General features: G+C 44.8%; 1 protein-coding gene across 4 annotated transcripts in view; it reads left to right on the top strand.

Moving 5' to 3' along the window:
* PER3 (period circadian clock 3) overlaps positions 1–21573 on the top strand; it is a 61085-nt gene extending 39512 nt beyond the window's left edge. For 2 of the 4 annotated variants that reach the window (XM_021095273.1, XM_021095274.1), the window contains exons 17-19: positions 81–778; positions 2685–2793; positions 3883–12502. In XM_021095273.1, coding sequence (XP_020950932.1) covers positions 81–778; positions 2685–2793; positions 3883–3923 — 848 coding nt within the window. In that variant the 3' untranslated portion in view covers positions 3924–12502. Of the gene's footprint in view, positions 1–80; positions 779–2684; positions 2794–3882; positions 12503–15462; positions 15587–17268; positions 17420–18627 lie in introns of those variants that run through there. The other 2 variants (XM_021095271.1, XM_021095272.1) reach the window with 2 other exon arrangements.

Below are 22036 nucleotides of genomic sequence, written 5' to 3' on the forward strand. Positions count from 1 at the left end.
TGTAATTACCCACCAGTGGCCTCCTTCTCTTCTGTTCTGGGCTCGTTTTTCAGAACAAGCCTCTGTCGTTCTACTTTCAGGAGATCCTGCTCCCCCTCCGACCCGATCCGCTGGTTGCAAGAAGGGGAAGCCCAGGCGAAAGAAGCTGCTCTTGCTGTCGGACAGCAAGGGCGCTGAGGACAGCATCTGTCCCCCGCTCCGCCCAGAGGTCCAGGCTGGACAGCCCTGGTGCCCTGCCTCTGCCTCCTCTCCCCAGGCCTCTGGCCTGTCACTCGCAGCTGCAGTAATGGTTCCCAGCCCGGCCCCTTACATGTTTCCAGCTCTTTCCCTCCCAGCCGTGACCTCCGTGGGGGGAGAAGGCGCAGCCTCGGGCCCTGCGCCGCCCGGCCCGCCTGAGCCGCCTGTCCCCCGTGGCTCGTGGTCCTTGCCTGCTCTCCCCTCTGCTTGCTTAGACCCTTTTATGAACCTTTTCCTGCATGACCCTCCCGTCTGTGCTCTCTTGTCACCATCCTTCGCCTCGGATCCGTTCTTGGGAGCACCAGGCACCTCTGAACTACCTCCCTCGGTCTCAGCACTGGCTGCAGACCTGGATGCCGCCTCTTCCTTCATCAGCGAAAGGCCTGGTGAGGAGAAGTGGGGGGCACAGAGTGAAGCGCATCCCCTCGGTCTCTCAGGGGCCAGCTCCCCGCTACAGCTCAGCCTCCTGCGGGGGGACAGGCCCAGATCCGGGGAAGCGTCAGGTCCCGTGAGAAGCGATGTTTGCCTGGAAGCCGAGCGTGTAAGTGGTGCTGACTTTGCACACACGGGGGAGAAAAGATGTGTGTGTCCTTGTATTAAAATTGAGGTTTGGGCCCTGGGGCTCAACCCGGGTGGCCCGGGTGGGGAGCCTGCACCGCAGCCAAGGTCGAGACTTGGTCCTGCTAAAACGTCCTTCTGACTCTGCGTGAAAAGCTGAAGTCAAAGGGCCGCTGCGTCCCTAGTTCTTAGAGACTTGGTGAGGTCCTCCCCGGAGGGCTGTCTGCAGATCTTTGTGAGCTGGGTCTTTCCCCCCTGCCCCCGTCCCGCTTTAAAGCTTGATAGCCAGGTATTAAACCCAAGTGCTTATTGCCTCTAAAAAAAATTTTTTTTTTTTTTTGCTTTTTAGGGCCTCACCCGCGGCATATGGAGATTCCCAGTCTAGAGGTCGAATTGGAGCTGTAGCCACCAGTCTATGCCAGAGCCGCAGCAACGCAGAATAGGAGCTGCATCTGCGACCTACACCACAGCTCACGGCAACACTGGATTCTTAACCCACTGAGCAAGGCCAGGGATTGAACCCGTAACCTCATGGTTCTGGTCGGATTCGTTTCCACTGCACCACAATGGGAACTCCTGCCTATAAAATGTATTCTCTTCCTTATCAGTGGGGTTATGAGCTAGTCAGGACCAAGCCCTACTGACAAGACATGAATTTAGCAATTTTGCTTTTCCACCTGGAATTGTAGGACCTCAGGTGTGCATGACTTTTTGTCATGACTTTTCAGTGAAGTAGCCGTTTACGGTTTTACGCTCATACATGTCATTTTTTTTAAATGAAGACTTTTGACTCACTTTCCTTTGACTTATCTCTTGACCTTAAAAGGCGTTCTCAGATTTATCTGTCAGGTTAAGCGTTAGGCTAAGGCTTCCCTCTGGTGAGGGTTAGGATCCACGACAAGTGTGAGTATTTACCCAGAGGTTTTCTGCAGCCTTCCCTTCAAAGTATAATAATGGTCTTTAGCAAAAGTGCCCAGAGTCTGATGATCCAGATCAAGAAAATATGCTCAGTTTTGAAAGCCCAACATTAGGACACTTGCTGGAAACCTAATGCGAAGCCTGAGCTGTGGAACCAGACTTGGCTTCCAATCCCTGCTCTGTCTCTTGGGACATGGCTTCGTTTAGGCAAGTTGTTTAACCTGTCTTTTTTCTTTTTCTCTCTCTCTCTGTTTTTTGTTTTTGGTTTTTTTTTTTTTTTTTTTTTTTTGCCTTTTAGGGCCACACCCACAACATATGGAGGTTCCCAGGCTAGGGGTCAAATTGGAGCTACAGCTGCCAGCCTACACCACAGCCACAGCAACTTGGGATCCGAGCCGCGTCTTCAGCCTACACCACAGCCCACGGCAACACTGAATCCTTAACCCACTGAGCGAGGCCAGGGACCGCACCCTCATCCTCATGGAAACTAGTCCGATTTGTTTCCACTACGCCACCACGGGAACGCCCTGCCTTTGTTTTCTTTGAAAAGTGGTGAGGCTAAGACTGCATAGCTCTTTCCGAGAATTAAGTAGTGTTCCACAGCCTTCCTCCCCTTGCGGCCTAAGCTCAGGATAGCGGGAATGTTGTCTTGTTCACTCTTCTAGTACAAGCCTTTGGGACAGTTCGTAGAACTTATAAAATGTTCAATGTGTGTGTTCTGAATGACAAAAAATAATGATAAAGCACACCAGCTGTGGTGCCTGGGGCGTAGTGAGTGCTCAAAAGATGGCAGTATCTTTAACACTGGATCCAGAAGAACTTCGAGCACGTTCTTGGGCAGAGGCTGAAAATGTTTTACTTCTCAGTTGCATGTGTGCTTCTTTCCCTGTGACTTTGAAGGCCTGCCGGTCATCTTACGATGCCATGCTCGCGGTGCTCAGGTCTTGTCTTGTGTCCTTGCTTTCTCGCAGTGTGTTGGTGGCCCCAGCGGGAATAAGAACAGCTATTTTACTGCCAGTGACCTGCCCACAGTATCACTCCACAAGACGTCGCCACCGGAAACTGGTTCTGCAGCCACAGGTAGTGGATCAAAACGACACATTCCTCACACCCTGTTGTCAGGAGGTTACTGTGTAACAGGCTGTCGGGTTCGGGCCCTGGCGTAGAAGTGTGTTTTTGCTTTTTGTTAGCTAAATTCACCAAATTTAGGTATGCAAAACAAGACTTCTGGCAAATGTGTGCCCTAATGTCACCACCACAGCCCCCATCCAGGACACTCCCGTGACCTAGAAACGTCCTCTGACCCTTTGTGGCCCGTCTCCTGCCCTGACCCTCCAGCTCCTCACCAGCACTGATGTGCTGTGTGCCACTTGAACGCTGCTCCTTCCGTCACTTCATGTAGACTAAATCCTCCGGGAGGCAGACCTCCGTGCCGGCGTTCTCTGAGTGAGCAGAAGGCTGCTGCGAGTCACCATCTCCGTGTGTTTTGTAATTTGTTCCTTTTTCTTGCCAAGAGGAATATGCTGTGTGGATAGCGATCCACCAGGTGATAGCAGGTTATTCAGTTGTTTCCAGTTGGGGCTCTTTGGAATGATGCTGCTGTGGAGACATGGCTTGGGATTCTTTTGTGGGGTGGACGTGTGTTTTCATTTTTCTTGGGTAATACCGAGGGATGAGATTGCTAGGTCACAAGGTAAGTATAAAGTTAACTTTATAAGAAACTGCCAAACTGTCTTCCAAAGTGGCTGTACCGTTGGCATTCCAGTTAGCTGCCTATGAGAGCGCCAGTCTGCAGCGCGTCCTGGCCAGCGGTGGGTATCGCCCATCATTTACATGTTAGCCCTTCCAGCGGATGTGGTGATACCTCCTGTGGTTTTAATCTCATTGGACTGTTGGTTGACAGTGTGGACGGCCTTCCTGTGGACTGACTTGCCATCCGTGTGTGTTCCTATCTCTTGCCCATTTTTGGTGGGTGGTTGTCAGTTGCTGATTGAGTAGTGAGGGTTCTGTGCTCTGGAGACAAGTCTGTTAGCAAATACTTGTTTCGCAAAAATGGCCTCCTTGTGCGTGGTTTGCCTTTTTATTTTATCTTCTGTTTTTAATCTTCATTTGGAAGAGCATTTTTAAATTTTAATGAACTTCATTTTATCAGTGTTTTTTCTTTTATAGGTTGTGCTTTTTGTGTCCTTTTTAAAGAAGTACTTGCCTGACTAGAAGTCACTAAGATGGTCTCCTGCTATCTCTTGGAAATTATAGAGGTTAAGCTTTTATAGCTTAAGTCGGCGATCCATTCTTAGCTCACTTTTACATATAGTGTGAGCTCACTTCCTCTCATGGACACAACTATTGGCAGAACAAAAATTACAACTGTTGGCAGAACATCTCTCAATGAAAAAGACCAGAACCGACCACAAAAGATCTTCTACAACTAAAGATGGGAAGATGGAACCGCAAGACCGTTGGAGATGAGGAGCCCCGGAACAGTCAGGGCCCATGTCCCGGGGCGGGGGGTGACCCACAAACAGAGGCTCTCCCCAAGGAGCAGGGGGCTCTGAGCCCCACATCGGGCTTCCCAGCCTGAGGGTTCTGCTCCAGGAAGATCAGCCCCTGGAACACTTGGCGTTGAAGGCCAGCAGTGCTTATTTTCAGGAGAGCCAGAGGGCTGTGGCAAACAGAGACCCCACTCTTAAAAGGCACCCACAAGGCCTCACACACTCCAGGACCCAGAGCAGAAGCAGTCATTTGAAAGGAGCCCGGTCAGACCCCCCTGCTGATCTTGGAGAGTCTCTCAGAGACGCAGGGGGCAGTTAATTGGAGCTCACCCTCAGGGACAGAGACACCTGTGGTGACCATCCCGGGGAGCTCGTTCTTCTACCCGGTGGATGCTGTTGCTGGTAAAGGCCATTTTGGAATCCTCCCTTCAGCTTATTATCGGTCTCAGGACCCAGCCAGTAGGCACCAGTTCTGGGACACCTCAGGCCAAGCAACTAAGTGGCCAGGGACACAGCCTCACCCACCAGCAGACAGGCTGCCTTAAGACCCCCTGAGGCCACACCTTCCTCTGGACACAGCCTTGCCCACCAGAAGGCCAAGGATCAGGCCCCACGCACCACTGCGCCAGCAGGAAATGTGGAACACCCAGGACTGTGCAAACAGAGACTGGAACCCAGCTCCTTCCACCACCAGTAGGCAAACACAAACCCCATCCCTGCAGCCTGTGGACCTAGCTCACCCAGCGGCAGGCCAGCACAAGCTTCAAGACACACCAGACCCTGCATCCAGCTGTGTCAGGTACCAGTCCCATCCACCAGCAGTCTGACAGCAGCTCTGGGACCCCTGAGCTCTGCAGCCAGAACCTGGGACCCATCTTTGCCCACTGGTGGGCTGACACTGGTACCAGGACCTGGCTTCACCCACTGGTGGGCAGATATCAGCCCCAGGATCTCCTGGACCCTGACTCTGCCTGTGAGCCAGCACTGGCTCTGCCCACCCCTCAGCACCTGCTGGGGTTTTCTAGCCAGGTGCCTTGTGATTCTGGCAACCTCTGCAAAAGCCAAGGCCTGGCAGCCAACCAGAAGGGGAGCCAGCCAAGCCTACCAGACCACCTGCAGTAGTCAGCCTGCCACAACAGAAGGATCCCAGCAGCCCCCAGAAGAGGAACCCCTAAAGCATATAGCTCTAGTGACCAGAGGGGAGTAGGCCCCTCAGACACATGGGATGTCTCCTCCAGAAGGCCACCCCTCCAAGGCCAGGACGTGTAACCAACCTACCAGAAACGTAGAAGTAAAAAACAGCAAGTTAGGCAACATGAGGTGACAGAGGAACGTGTTCCAAACGAAGAAACAAAATGAAATCCCAGAAGAAAAACTAAGTGAAATGAGATCGTCTACTCAAGAAAGAGTTCAAGGTGATTGTAAAGAGGAGCCCAGACCTTGGAAGAAGACTGAGTGAATGGAGAGAGAAGTTAGAAGCTGTTAATAGAGAGGGAGTATGAAGCAGGCCCAAAGAGAGGTGAAGAAGACAGCGAGTGCAGGGAAGGAGCATGCTGACGGGATCATCAGTAGCCTAAGTGACACAGAGGCTCGGACCGGGAGCTGGAAGACACCGGCGACTCTCGCTGAAGGGGACAGAAGAAAAGAATCAAAGCACGTGAGGCCCACTGGAGATGCCTCGGGGACAACGTCAAACACACCACCATTCATATCATATGGGTTCCAGAAAGAAAAGGGGAGGAAGGTGGCAGAGAACATGTTAGAAGGTGCAATCACTGAAAATATCCCTGACCTGGGAAAGGAGGCACATCCCAGTCCAGGATGCACAGAGAGTGCCAAACAGGATCAGCCCAGAGAGGACCGAGGCACCCTGCAGTTAAAGTGGCAAAAATGAAAGCTAAACAGAGAATATAAAGTCACAATGGCCAAGAACTTCATGGGGGAAGACACTGGACATACAAGTCCATGAACCTAAAAGAACACCTGGTTACCTCAATGCAAAAAGACTTTCTTCTCCAAAACACATTATATCAAAACTGTTAAAAGTCAATGACAAAGAATTGTAAAGGCAGCTGAGAGAAAAAAGATGGTGACCTACAAAGGAACTCCCATTAGGCTTCCAGCAGAAACTCTCTAGGCCAAGAGAGAGTGGAATGACATTGTCAAAATACTGAGAGACAGAACCTGTCAGCCAAGAATATCCAGCAAAGTGACCCTTCAGGTACGAAAGAGAAATAGAGGCTTTCCCAAACCAAAGCTGGAAAGTTTATCATCCTTAGACCTGCCTTAAGAGAAATGCTCAAAGGAGCTCTTCCAGCTGAAAAAGCAAAAGTACACAAAACTTTGAGTAAGGTATTGATAGAGTCAGAAAATTGCAACTCAGAATAAGTTTTAAAACACATTATTACAGCATAACATTTAAAAGGAAGGAAAGCAGTGAAAAAAAGTATACCTACCTCAGTTTGGTAACAAACTCACAGTGTTAAAAGGGATAATTTGAGACAACTAAAAGGGGAAGAGGAAAAGGATGGAACCTGTGTAGGTAAATGAGGATAAGATGCTGTCAGCATAAAAAGCACTACTTTATCTATAAGATGTTGTATATAAACACATCTCATGGTAACCACAGGTATAAATCTAGAAACAGGAAATACGAAAAAGAGGCTCAGTGGAAACAAATCTGACGAGCACCTATGAGGATGCAGGTTCAATCCTTGGCCTCACTCGGTGGGTTAAGGATCTGACATGGCCATGAGCTGTGGTGTCGGTTGCAGACACGACTCGGATCTGGCATTGCTTCGGCTGTGGTGTAAGCCAACAACTATAACTCCAATTCGACCACTAGCCAGGGAACCTCTAGGTGTGGCCCTAAAAAGACAAAAAAAAAAAAATTGTGGAAAACCCCCAAACCAAAATGTCAGGCAGAAACATGAGGAAAAAGCAATAATGGGGAAATAGAGCTGCCAGAAAACAAAAGATTAAAACGCAGTACTAAGTCCTCATTTGCAAATAATCACCCAAGTGTAAATGAATGACACTGATCCAAAGACAGAGTGGCTGGATGGATTGCAAAACAAGACCCAACCGTGTGCTTCCTCCAGAAGACTCATCTTAGCCTGACAGACAAACATAGACTCAGAAGGAGGGATGGAAAATGATCTTCCAAGTAGATGTCAGCTGAAAGTGGTATAACCACACTATATCTGACAAAACAGACTTTAAACCAAAAAGGTAGCACAAGACAAACATGGAGATTATGTAACGATAAAGGGGACAAGTCACCAGGGAGACACAATTATTAATATATCTGTACCTAGTGAAGAAGCGCTGAAATATATACAGCAATTATTAACAGATCTGAAAGGAGAAATTTGCAGCAACACTATAATAGCAGGGGACTTTAAAACTCCACTTACGTCAATGAGTAAATCATCCAGACAGTCATCAAGGGCCTTAAATGAAACATTAGATGGATCAATAGACTGTATAGAACAGTCTGTTTAAATGCAGCAAAATACATGTTTTTCTCAAGTTCACATAGAACTTTCTCAGAGATAGAGCATATGTTGGGACATACAAAACAAGTCTCAGTGCATTTAAGAAGATGGAAATCATAGGAATTTTTTCTGATCATACAAAACCAGAAATCAGCTGTGAGGGGAAAGCTGGAAAATGAACAAATATGTGGAGACTAAACAACATGCTGTTGAACAACTCTTGAGTCGATGAAAAAGTCAAAGGAGAAATAAAAATACCTGAAGACAAGTGAAAATGAAAACATGACACATCAAAATCTGTGGGATGCAGCAAAAACAACACTAAGAGGAAAGTTTATAGCAATCCAGGCCTACCTCAAACAATAAGAAAAATAGCAATCTAAGTTTATACTTAAAGGAACTAGAAAAATAAAAATAAATGAAGCACACAGTTAGTAGAAAAAAGGACATAAAAATCAGAATGGGAATGAATGAAATAGAGACAAACTTGACAAGCCTATAGCAAGACTCACTAGGAAAAAAGAAGACAGCTCTGATACATAAAACCAGAAGTAAATGAGAAGACATATGATACCACAGAAATGCAGAGGATTAGAAAATATTATGAAAAGCTGTATGTCAACCATCTGGACAACCTAGAAGAAACAGAAAAACTCTTAGAACCATATAACCTTTCAAGACTGAATAATTAAGAAATAGAAGATCTAAATAGACCAATCACTAGTAAAGAGAATGAAAGTAATAAAAAAACTTCCCGAGGAGTTCCGGACACTGGCGTTGCCATGAGCTGTGGTGTAGATTGCAGATGTGGCTCGGATCCTTTGTTGCCATGGCTGTGGTGTAGGCTGGCAGCTACGGCTCCAATTTGACCCCTAGCCTGGGAACCTCCATATGCCGCAGGCGTGGCCCTAAAAAACAAACAAACAAACAAACCTTCCCAAAACTTTGAGGACCAACTTCACAGATGACCAGACATTCAAAGAAGGTTTAGTATCTATACTTTTCAAACTCTTCCAAAAAATTGAAGGGTGAAACGCTTTCCAACTCATTTTACAAGGCCATCGTAACCATGATACCAAAACCAGACAAGAGCAACACACACAAAATACAGACCAGTATCTCTGATGAACATAAATGCACAAATCCTCAAAAAGATAATAGCAAATACATAACATCATGATCAAGTGGGATTTTATCCAGGAATACAAAGATGGTTCAGCATCCACACATCAGTGGTGAAACAATGTGTTAACGTAATGGAGAATTTTTAAAAATCTAATCACCTCAGTAAGTGTGGAAAAAGCATTTGACAAAATTCAACACCCATGATAAAAATTATAAAATGAGTATAGGCGGATCATACCTCAACATAATAAAGACCAAGTGTGGTAAACACACAGCTAACATCACACTCAACTATGAAACACTGAAAGCTGCCCTTCTAAGAGCAGGAAGAAGACAAGGATGCCCACTGTTGCCACTCACTGAACATGGTATTGGCAGTCCTAGCCAGACTGGTTAGGCAAGAAAGAATAGAAGGCATTCAAAATGGAAAGGAAGAAGTAAAACTAACACTAGTTGCAGATGACATGATTTTATGTATAGAAAACCCCGAAGACTCCACCAAAAAACTGTTAGAAATAATCAATGAATATGGTAGATTTGCAGGATATAAAATCAACATACAAAAATCTATTATCTTTCTATACACTGAAAATGAACTAGCAGAAAGAGAAACTAGGAAAATCTCATTTAAAGTCACAACATGAAGAATAAAATGCCTAATAATAAATTTAACCAGGGAGGTGAAGATCTATACTGAAAAGTGTCAGACATTGACAAAATTGAAGACAAAAATAAATGAGAAGGTATTCCATGTTCAAAGAACTAACATTGTGAAAATGTCCATATTACCTAAAGCAATTTACAGATTCAATACAATCCCTATCAAAATCTCAAGGAAATTTTCACAGAAATAGAAAAGTTATAAAATGTATATGAAACCGCAAAAGACCTCAAATAGCCAAAGTAATCATGAGAAAAAAGAACAAAGCTGGAGGTATCACACTGCCTCTGTTCAAACTATATTATAAAATTACAGTAATCAAAACAGCATGGTGTGGGCAGATAAACAGATGGCTCAATGGAACAGAATTGAGAGCCTAGAAATAAATCCACACATGTATGGACAGTTAAATTATAACATTGGAGCAGAGAACATTCAATGGAGAAAGCACAGTCTCTGCAGCAAATGATGGTGGGAAAACTGCACAGCCACATGCGAAAGAGTGGAACTAGGCCACATTCTCACAGCATGCACAAAAATTTACTCAAAATGAATTAAAGACTTGAAGGTAAGACCTGAAGCCATAAAAATCTTGAAAGAAAGCATAGGCAGAACATTATCTGGCCTCAGTCTTAGCAGTATTTTCCCGGATATATCTTCTTGGGCAAGGGCAACAAAAACTTTTACACAGCAAAGAAAACCATTAACAAAACGAAAAGACAACCTACCAAATGGGAGAAGATACCTGCAAGTCATAAGGGTTTAATATCCAAAATATTAAAGAACTCATACAACCCTACAACGAAAAATCTGATTTTTAAAATGGGCAGAGGAGCTGAATAGACATTTTCCCAAAGAAAATGTACAGTTGGCCAACAAGCACATGAAAATATGTTTAATATCACTAATTATTAGGAACTGCAAATCAAAACCACAATAAGATTAGTACCTCAAACCCGTAAGAATGGCCGTTATTAAAAAGACAACAAGCATTGGTAAAATACGGAAAAAAGAAAAGTTTCATACACTGGTGGGAATGTAAATTGGTGCTGCCGCTGTAGAATTCCTTAGAAAATTGGTAGAACTACTGAATGATTCAGCTCTTCACTTCTAGGTATATATCCAAAGAAAATGAAAACATGAATTCAAAAAGATACGTGAACCCCTATGTTCATTACAGTATTACTTATAATAGTCAAGATAGGTAAACAACCTAAGTGCCCATCAATGGATGGAAAGATAGAGGGAGTTCCCATCGTGGCTCAGTGGTTAACACATCCAACTAGGAACCATGAGGTTGTGAGTTCGATCCCTGGCCTCACTCAGTGGGTTAAGGATCCGGCGTTGCCATGAGCTGTGGTGTAGGTCACAGATGCGGCTCGGATCCCGTGTTGCTGTGGCTCTGGCGTAGGCAGATGGCCGCAGCTCTGATTAGATCCCTAGCCTGGGAACCTCCACATGCCGAGGGTGCAGCCCAGAAAAGACAAAAAAGATAAATACATTTTTAAAAATGGATGAAAAGATAGAGATTACACAATTTAAAAATATATTATTATATAGTGAACACTATTCAGCCATTTAAAAAAAGATGAACTCTTGCCATTTGCAATAAGATGAGAGTATTGTGCTAGGTGAAGTAAGGCAGATGGAGGAAGACAAATATGGTATGACTTCACTCACATGTGAAATGTAAAAAACAGACCCCCAAAAATGAAAAAACGAAAATGAAACACTGTAGACACAGAAGACTGAGTAGTGGTCACCAGAGGGAGGGCAGTTGTTAAATGGGTCAACTGGAGGGTAATGGAAGCTAACTGTTTGGTGATGAGCCTGCTGTAGTGTATCCAGAAGTAGAATTATAATGTACACGTGAAACTTAAAACCATTGTTATCTCAATTAAGAAAAAGATTTAACAATAAGTTGTAGAATCAAGTTCTTGGTTCCTACAAAAAAGCTTCCGGGGATTTTAATTAACACTGTGTTGAATCAACAGACCGATTTGGGAGGAACTATTACCCTAAAATTATTGAGTTTTCTAATCCACAAGTGGGATATGTTTCTCTGTTTATGTAAACCTTTAATTTTCCTCAGCGATTTTTTTGTAGTTTTCAGTGTATGAGTTATTTAACCTCCTAAATTTATCACTAAGGATTTCATGGTTTTTAAGCTATTGTGAATGGCATTTTGAAATGTCGGGTTCCAATTGTTGGTTGTTAGCAGATAGAAAGCCAATCAAATTTTGTATTTTGAACTTGTATTCTGAAATCTTGCTAAACTCATTTATTAGTTGTAGTAACCCTTCTGTAGACTGTGACGGACTCTCTACATAGATAGCCTTGTTGTCTGCAAATATAGTTTTACTTCTTTTCTGATCCTTATGCCTGTACTTGTCTTGCCTTATTGAACTGACTCAGACTCCCAGTATAGTATTGAGTAGAGGTGGTTAGACAGACATTTTTGCCGTGTTCGTAGTCTTAAGAGGAAATCTGTCACAGTGTCATCATTCATATGATATTAAATATAGGTTTTCTTTAAATGCTCTTTGTCAGTAAGATTGAGAAAGTTTCTTTCTGTTGCTTATTTGCAGAGGTGCTTTTTATGCATCTGTTGAATTTAGATAAGCATAATCATATGGTTTTTCTCCCTTGTTCTGTTAATCTGGTGAATTACATTAATTGATTTTCAAATATTAAATTAATTTTGTATTTGGTCATGCTGTTTTTCCTTTTCACATACAACTGGGTTCTGTATCCTTATTTTTTAAGAAATATTGGTCCATTGTTTTCTTATGTGGTCCTTGTCTGGTTTTGATATCAGATGCCGGCCTAAAAAAAATTAGCTAGGTGCTTTTCCCTCCCCTTCTGTTTTCTGGAAGAGTTTGTGTTGAATTGATAAATCTTCCTTATTATGCTTGGTAGAATTCTCCAGTGAAGCTATGTCGGTCTGAAGTTTTCTTTGTGAAAGGGTTTTTAAAAACAGATTTAATTTTTTTAATAAACATGGATCTACTCTATTTCTTCTTGAGAGATCTTTGGTAATATGTATCATTCAAGGATTTGTCCATTTCATCTAAGTTGAATTTATTGGCAATAAATTTGTTTATAATATTCCCTAACCTTTTAATGTCTGTAGAATCTGTAATGTCTCCTCTCTTACTGCTGATAACACTTTTTTCTCATCGTTCTGGGTGTATGCTTACTAATAATTTTATTAACTTTTTCAAGGAAGCAACTTTTGGTCTCAGTTTCTTTCCTTGTTTTTTGTTTGTTTGTTTTGTATTTTATCAATTTCTGCTCTAATCTGTATTATTTCCTTTCTTCTGTTTACTTTGGGTTTTATTCGCTCTTTTTCTAATTTCTTAAGATGGATGCCTAGAGAATTGATTTGAGACCTTCTTCCCTCCTAACATAAACATTGAATGTTTTGAGTTTCCCTCTAAGCACAGCTTCAACTGCATCCTTCACATTTTTATATGAGTGTTTTCCTTTCCATTCAGTCCAAAATATTTTCTAATTTCCCTTGTGTCTTTTTCTTTGAACATGGGTTATTAGAAATACATATATTTCCTGGGGATTTTCCAGGTATTTTATTGGTTTCTAATTTAATTGCAGTCAGACAACAATTTTTGTATTTTTAAGAATTTACTGAGGAGTTCCCGTTGTGGCACAATGGAAACAAATCTGACTAGAAACCATGAGGTTGTGGGTTCAATCCCTGGCCTCGCTCAGTAGGTTAAGGATCTGGCATTGCCCTGAGCTGTGGTGTAGATCACAGACACACCTTGGATCCCATGTGGATGAGGCTGTGGCGTAGGCTGGCAGCTGTTGCTCTGATTTGAACCCTAGCCTGGGAACCTCCATATGCCATGGGTGAGGCCCTAAAAAGCAAAAAAAAAAAAAAAAAAAAAAGAAAGAAAGAAAGAAAGAAAGGAAAAAAGAAGAATTTACTGAGACTTGTTTAATAGTCCAGATCTGGTCTGTCTTGACCGATGTTTCCTATGGACTTGTAAAGAATGTGTGCTCTGCGGTTGTTGAGTAGCATCTTCTGTAAATGGAGATTTGGTCAAGTTGGCTGATATTGTTGCTTTGGCTTTCTACATCCTGATTTTCTGTCTGCTTGTTTGTCAGTTAGTAAAACAGGACTCAACATGTCCAACTGTGATTGTGAATCTGTCTTTTTTTCTTGTAGTTGGATCAATTTTTGCCCCATATAATTTGAAGCTCTTTTATTAGGTGGGCACATACGCATTTAAGATTATATCCTCTTGATGAATTGATCCCGTTGTTGTGACATGTACCTTGCTTTGAAATCCACTTTGTCTGCTGGCTGTCTACTGTCCATATCAGTATATCTGCTTCAGCTTTATTTTGATAGTGTTGCCATGGCATGTTTTTCTATCTTTTTACTTTTATCTGTCTTTATATTTACAGTTGATTTCTGGTAATCAGCATCTAGTTGAGTATTGCTTTTTCAGCCATATGACAATCCTTGCCTTTTAATTGGAGCACTTAGGCCGTTTACATTTAATGTGATTATCGATATGATCAGGTTTAAGTTAAGTTTTCCATCTTGCCACTTGTTTTCTGTTTATCTCATCTGCTCTTCCTTTTTTTCTTCTTCCCCTCCTCCTTTTGGGTTAATTGTGTATTTTTAATGATTCCATGTTCTCTCCATTATTGCTTCTCAGCTATTCTTTTTTTTCTTTTTTTGAAAGTCATTTCTCTAGGATTTACATATGCATCTTCCCACAGTTCACCTTCATGTGTTATCCCCTATTATATCACTTTATGTCAAAAAACTTTTAAACAGACTGCTTTCCTTCTCCCCTCTTGTCTTTTGTGCTGTTTCTGTCTTACATTTTTTTCAACATGTGTTACCAACCCCACAATAAAAGTGTTATTATTTTTGCTTTAAACAGTTACCTTTTAAAGAGATTTTTTTTCTAATGAGGAAAAATAAAAACGTCTTTTATGTTTACCCATAGAGTTACTTTTTTAAAAAATTGGAGAGTCAATGAGAAGGACTCATCCCTTTCTGGCTGCAGTAGAGCCTCATGGATCTACATCATTCCTTTCCTGTCTTGCATCCATGAGGCCCCATAGCAGCCATAAAGGGATGGAATGGGCCTTGGGATGAATAGATGGATGGGTGGCTTCTCTGTTGTGGCAGGAGGACAGTGAGGAGTGAACGTAGATATGAGTAAGTTTATGTTTGGTATCAGGATAATGAATTTCCTTTCTAATGGCTTCCCTTTTTTTCCGTATGAAGTATGTGAGAGGGAGGAAGCACATAGAAGCATAGAAGTAGCCCTGCTGGGGATAGACTCGTGTGCTGACCAGAGAACTGCAGCTGGGTTACCAGGCCTCTTGGTGATCCTTTGGTGATGATGAATTTCCTGAAGAACCAGCACATGCTGTTAAATGTGACTTTGTCCTATGCTCTTAATCATCTGGGCTTAGATTAAAAACAGAATTGATAAGTGACTTTATCAGAGTGGAGATTTTGGTAGTCGTGAAAAATTGGAGGGGAAGAGACGTCTATGGCATTGCAGAGTGTTACTGAATGCTGGGCTTTGTTTGGGCTCTAAGCAGACTGGTTAAGGCACAGCTCCACACTCGTGGCTGGAACAGTTGAACAAGCATCCAAGGACTCCCATTGAGAGGTTGGTGATTTTGGAGACGGAGCCGAGGCGGAGCGGTTCTGGGTGTTGACGGGGACCAAGGTGTGTCCTGGAGGAGCAGGGAGATTGGCGACATCTTCGGAAGCTCAGGGACCTAGACGGCCACGGTTCCCTGGGGTGACGGCTGGCTGTGCTGGTCGGCTAGTCGCCAGCCTCTGAAGAAAGAAGGCTAGTTTGGCATCTCAGCCCCTGACAGGTGTTTTCTAACTTGTTATTTTGTTGACTTTTGATAGGAAGCAGCCACAGCAATATAGATTTTGCTAGTAGTGATTCTTCTTCTGAAATCACCCCAGGTGGGCAGCAGTCTCAGGATGAACAGAGGAAGGAAACATTTCCCGGCTTGGCCGACGACTCCATCTGGAGAATGATAGAACAAACGCCTGAGTGTGTTCTGATGACCTATCAGGTGCCCAAGAGGTAAGAAAGCACTCTTAGAAGACCCTCTTTTTTCTTTTTCTTTTTTTTTGTCTTTTTGCCATTTCTTAGGCTGCTCCCGCGGCATATGGAGGTTCCCAGGCTAGGGGTCTAATCGGAGCCGTAGCCGCTGGCCTACACCAGAGCCACAGCAACGTGGGATCCGAGCCGTGTCTGCGATCTACACCACAGCTCACAGCAACACTGGATCCTTAACCCACTGAGTGAGGGCAGGGATCGAACCCGCAACCTCATGGTTCCTAGTCGGATTCGTTAACCACTGCGCCACGACAGGAACTCCTAGAAGACCCTCTTTTATGTGAAGTTTTATGGTTTCTTAAGTGTGTTTTGAAGGCAGTGTGACCTTTTCATGTCTTCATACATATCCTTCGAGAAAATGTATTTTCAAATCCATTCATTTGAAGCCAAATGACAAATGGTTGCTTAGAATAATGGCTGTGGGTATCGTGAGGGTACAGAGGTGTTCTGTGTCGTGAGACCAGAAAACAGAGGAAGGAGGTGCTTCCTGAGGTGGCCCCGCAGGCACGAGCACCTTCATCCTGAAGAGCAGAGCTGAAGGGAGTCTGGCTTCCGTGTGCCTCAGTGGGACTCTGCGCACTTGTTTTCCGTCAAGCAAAAGAGGTCTGTGGTTCTGAGTTCTCCCACCACAGGGCCGGTCTAGGTCTGGAATGAAGAACAGCCTGGGGAGCTAGGTCCCTCAGGGCTCCGGATGCTGCTGGGTGACCCAAGGGTAGTGTGGGTGCCCCTTCTGAAGCTGGCAGGGCTGTGACCAGCACCCTTGTTGCCCATCGCCTACTTTGCTTTCGGGGAATAGAAGAGGGTCTTTGCCTCGAGGACCCCTGGCCTTGGGCATCTCAGCCCCAGCCCTTTGAGTTCTTCAGTATTTCCCTCCAGGCCAGAAAGTTCTATTTGAGGAAGGAGAGCAGAGGACAGCGATGAGGCCTTCGCTCTGGAAGGGGGCATGGCTCCATTGGAGCCCAGAGGAGGCTCACACCACCTCCTCTCTCTGCTGCTTAACCCAGCTGCGTGCGGGACCCAGTGCTCAGAATACCCAGTGCTCAGAATACCCAGTGCTCAGGATACCCAATGCTCAGGATACCCAATGCTCAGAATACCCAATGCTCAGGATACCCAATGCTCAGAATACCCAGTGCTCAGGATACCCAATGCTCAGGATACCCAATGCTCAGAATACCCAGTGCTCAGGATACCCAATGCTCAGGATACCCAATGCTCAGGATACCCAATGCTCAGAATACCCAGTGCTCAGGATACCCAATGCTCAGGATACCCAATGCTCAGAATACCCAGTGCTCAGGATACCCAATGCTCAGGATATGGAGGCAGGAGGAACAGAAGTGTCTCCAAGTGGGAAGGGGCCTCAAGCAACCCAGAGAGGACGCCTGTGTGGCTTCCCTCCCTCCATCCCCCGACTCCCACACTGGCCTTTGTAAAGAAATGGTGTGGTCTCTGTTGTGAAAAAAAGAGAAAGAAGAAGAAAAAGCAGTCTAGCTGTACCAACCTGACAAGGAGATGAGTTGTTTTTCTTTTTTTTGAACAAGAGAGAAACGTGTATTACAGGCCAAGAAGAAGTGCTGTTCTTAGATGATGAGATAAGAGCCCGGCGTTGTATTCAGGACTCGTAAGGTTTTGTTTGTGTTCAGGGTGAAAGAAATCGTACTGAGAGAAGACCTAGAAAAACTCGAAAGCATGAGGCGGCGGCAGCCACACTTTTCTCACGGACAGAGGAAGGAGCTGGCCGCCGTGTATGCGTGGATTCAGAGCCAGACTGTCCCTCAAGAAAGGGACACCCAGGTAAGCACCGTGCTAACAGCTGCCACGGACTGATGTTTCTGTGCCGGGCACTGCTCTGGCTGCTCGGGATCCTCTTGTCCCTCGGGTACTTCAGGGGATTCAGGTGCCGGGACCGCAGGCAGGTGCCAGCTGAGGATGCTCCAGTCCTGCATGTGAAATGGGGCAGTGCTGCCTAGAGCCTGTGTGCGCCCTTCAGGTCACCCCTGGCTGACTTAGAAGACCTGATACCATGTGTGTGCCTCTGAAGTGGTTGTAAATTCAGCGTCCGTGCTGTGTAAATAGTTGCCGGTGCGTGTGGCAAATTCAAGGTTGGCTTTTTTAGAACTTTTTGGAATTGTTTTCCCCACTTATTTTTGATCTGTGGTTGTTCGAATCTGTAGCTGTGGAACCTACAGGTGCAGAGGGCCGGCCGTGCCTTGCGTGATCCCACTGGAAATGTTAAATCTCACAGTTGTTGCTGTGGCAGATGGTGGTGTCCCTACTCTACCCATGCCAGCGAAGTGAGGAATTAGGATACTCAGTCATTGGGACAATCATCCCGCTGTATCCACAGATCAAATTTCAGTCTGCGGTTGGTGGCAGCCAAGGACGCAGAACCCTCGAGTGTGGAGGCTGGCTGTACCATGTCACCTTATGTAAGGGACCTGAGCAGCCGTAGACTTCGCTGTCCTCAGGGGGTTCGGGAACCAATCCCCCTGCACCTGCGGAGGGACCACTGTACAGGTTCACATGGTTCATCAGATTTTGAACACAGGTCTTTTTGATTCCAAGGGTTTTTGTTTGTTTGTTTTTTGTTTTCTTCCACCAGTTGGAATGTTATGGGGAAGTTGGGAGTAAAGACACCTGTTCTGATCAAGGAGGTTTGGAAAGTTAAAGATCAGGGCGTGATAAGCTGCGAACCACGAGGGGGAATTCGTGCCCTGCAGGAACTTCTGGGGGAAGAGCATATGGAGAAGGAGCCCCAAACGATTTAAGCGAAAATATTTAAGCACTTGCTGTCACTTCCCTTCTCATAATAAGGAAAGAACGATAGTGGATATTCTTAGACATGAACAAGTTGGAGAATTAGACAGCAGTTGTTTGGCAGGCTTTATACCGATTTTATTTTTTTTATTTTTTATTTTTTATTTATTTATTTTTGTTATTACTCAATGAATTTATCACACCTGTAGTTGTACAATGATTATAGCGATTTTAAAACTTTTCAGATATGACTCCCGCCTGCTCTCGTTCCTTTCTGGAGGCTGTGTCCCTTGTGGAAACAAAGATTCAGCCGGGGAAGCCGGTGCTGCTACAGAGTCCCGTGGTCGGGACCCAGCAGGAGATGGCAACTGAGTGACTCTGGAGATCTGCCTGCACCCCGTCTCCAGACCTGCTGGCCATCTGGACTGCCTGGTGATTCTAAGCCCCTCGGTCTTAAATGACCGCAACGTTAGCGTTGAATGTTAAGGGTTTCCCTGCTTGATTTTTTTAATAGACATCATTTTTCTGCAGCAGACATTGTGTATAGACCATCTTACGTCTCTTTTTCCCTGATGTGTTAAAACTGTCAAATAGACTCTTTCTAGTGTAGCTGTCTTCTGATGAGATTGGATGGCCTCTAAAGAGTGTAGCGTCCAACTTTATTTAAAGCGTTGCTCAAAATAAATCATCATTGGAAGTATAGCTGGAAAGCACCCCCAACCTCAGCCTCATATATTTTGTTGTGTTGTTGCATAAATCAGCTCCCCAGAGATTTGAAGATATCCCCGCGGTGGGCCGAGTACTGTTCTTACTGGGCTCCCAAGCGCAGTGCACCCACCTGGTCCCTGCACAGCAAGGCGTCCTTCTGCAGTTAAGGGCCAACATCCCAGTTTTCTTAAGACTCGGCATGGCTCACTGCAGTAGTTCCCAGGATGAGAGTGCATTGTCCACTGGGATACTGGACATTCCTCGTTTTTAGGGTTGAATTTTGACCTTCACTCTTAGAGATGCTTTTCCTTCTGATTTTTCTACTTTCCCCTGAAATCCTGACGTCTTCTCTTAAAACTCAGTCCGTGAGCTTATTTCCTGTCGGGGTTAAGTTAACTTTTGCACGTGTGATGTTAAAAGAGCTTCTAGCTCAACCAGCTTCTGACTCACCCCTTTTTGAATTTTTAAAGTAATGATTGCAAAACGTTTCTGAAGTTATGTAGAAGTTAATGTTGTTCTTACATGCATATGTATTTAAATGTTGTCTTATCAAAACGAACAGTTAACAACAGTTAACGCTTTCTTTCCAACTGATTTACCCAAAAGGAGGTCCCTCCGTCCCTGCCTGAGGTCTGATTGCCCTTAAAAAGGGTAAGTGTTGCCTATGGGCTCTGGTCTCCGGAGGGGCCAAGGGGGAGGCAGACCCTGCCACAGTCAGGGCTTCCTGGGCCTCTGCAGTTTGTGTCCTTTAAGCAGCAGGGGGGGGGGGGTTGTTTATTGATGAGGGAACTCCGTCTTCTCAGAGAAGAGGTCCTTCCTTCTCAAACTTGGTTCACACCCAGGCAGCACAGAGCCAGGCTTAGGGGACGAAGGCTTCAGGAACCTGCTCTCTTAAATAACATGCAGCAAACCTATTTTTCTTTGTCGTTGTTTGTTGTGGTAGTTTTTTGTTTGTTTTGTTTGTCTGTTTTCGGAAAACACTTCATCCTTTCAAGTTGTATAGCTTTTTCATAAAATGCATCCTGATCATAATTGGGAGAATCAGCCCTTTTTATCCACGATGCTGCTGGACCCTGATTCTCAAGCCCCGTAGCTTAGATTTACTCTCTGAAGTGGAGCAGTCAGCCCCCAGTCTCCGTGGGGGATTGCTTCCAGGACCCCGGCAGGTACCGAACGGAGGCACGAGGCTTAGGTCCCTTCTGTACGACGGCAGCGGAGTCGGCCCTCTGCACCCACAGCTCCACGACTCCGCCCGCCCTCGGGGATCCCGAGCGCTGGCTGTAGTCCCAGGTGGTAATTCTTCAGGTGTCAGACCATATTCCCAGCTGCTGCCCGTGACGTGTCCCGTCTTAGGAGCAGGGAGTGCTCACATTCTCCAGCTTCATTGTTAAATGATATCAGAAGCCCTCACTGTGCCGGTCATTGTGTGGTGTTTTTGCCCTGGGTGAAAAGTCACATTTTAAAAAATTAACCAGCCCAGATGTTGTCCACCGATATAATCGTTGTGACCTTCTGTAGTGGTAGTAACATCTTTAATTCACGTAAATCAAAAATGATATGTAGCCATCAGAGTTCTGCTTTCGGGTGTGCATTTTTAAATTTTTTATTATTTTTTTTTATTTTTTAAATTTTTTACGCTTTTTAGGGCCATACCTTTGGCATATGGAGGTTCCCCGGCTAGGTGTCTAATCAGAGCTACAGCCACAGCCACAGCAACACCAGATCCGAGCCGCGTCTGCGACCTACACCACAGCTCATGATGATGCCGGATCCTTAACCCACTGAGAGAGACCAGGGACTGAACCCACAACCTCACGGTTCCTAGTTGGATTCGTTTCAGCTGTGCCATGACGGGAACTCCAGGTGTGCCTTTTTTTAACTCTTGTCTTCTCTGATAGAAGCCTCTTTCCCATTCTTTCTGGAAGCTTGTTTTATGGATACTTGCGTATTGCTTTACTGCACATTGAGGCTTCGTTTAAAACTGGCGCTGGTTGTAAGCAGCCCTTTATGCCCATGTGTGGTGTTGGCATGTTGATAAGTAGCTGAGCTGGTGTGTTTAGAGTTTGGACGGTGATATTTCTGCTGCTGATGGTGAGCAGAGGAGGTTCAGCTGCCCCCCAGGGGGGCTCTTCCCAATTTTAAACAGTCGCTCACGTTTATTAACTTGTCGTATTACTGACTGTAGACGTTGGTGGTGAAAGGTTTAGCACGTGCGTCAGTGTTTATGAACGCGTTACCCCAAGGGCTGCGTGTTCTTGGAGGAGAGGTCAGGATCGCCGCACATTAGATGCTGTGCGAGCGGATCGCTTCACAGTCAAGTGCAAAACGCTGTCGTAACTCGCAAGGTAGATTTCATCCCAACTGAAATTTTGTTTCACCTGGATTTATAATTAACTGTGTGAATTTACATGTTTTTAATGGCTCTGAGGATCTTAATCAGGTATCTTTTTTAAGCAAAAACAATAAACAATGTACACGTCAAATTGAGAAATTTTCTTGCCCGGTATCCACACACCTTTGCCTTGAACGTGTCTTTTCTGTCATTTAGAAATGTTTGCTGGGATTGAGTCCCTGACAGGTGCTCTCGTTGGAGTTGCTCTGTGGCCGTGTCAGTACCGTCACCAAGTCCCAGCTCCCGCTGAGTGACGGTGCCGCCATCTCCAGCGTCGCACCTGGCAGAGTCCCGCTTCAGCACCAGGAGGAGGTTATTGGGTTCTGAACATAGGAGCATATTTCCAATATAATTTTAATGCCTAGTTTAGAAAATTTTAGTTATCAAAGTTACTCTCTCAGATTCTGTAGCGTGAACCTGTGTTTTGCAAAGTCTGGCCGGGGAACTGGCAGCAACAGAATCTCAGAATTAAAATAAATGAAACTATGAATGGGGACCCTGAAGCCAGCAGGACTGCTTAAATGTCACACCTTTCAAACCACCTGCACGTCCTA

Source organism: Sus scrofa, chromosome 6 (genome assembly GCF_000003025.6).
Source record: "Sus scrofa isolate TJ Tabasco breed Duroc chromosome 6, Sscrofa11.1, whole genome shotgun sequence".
Taxonomy (NCBI): Eukaryota; Metazoa; Chordata; class Mammalia; order Artiodactyla; family Suidae; genus Sus; species Sus scrofa.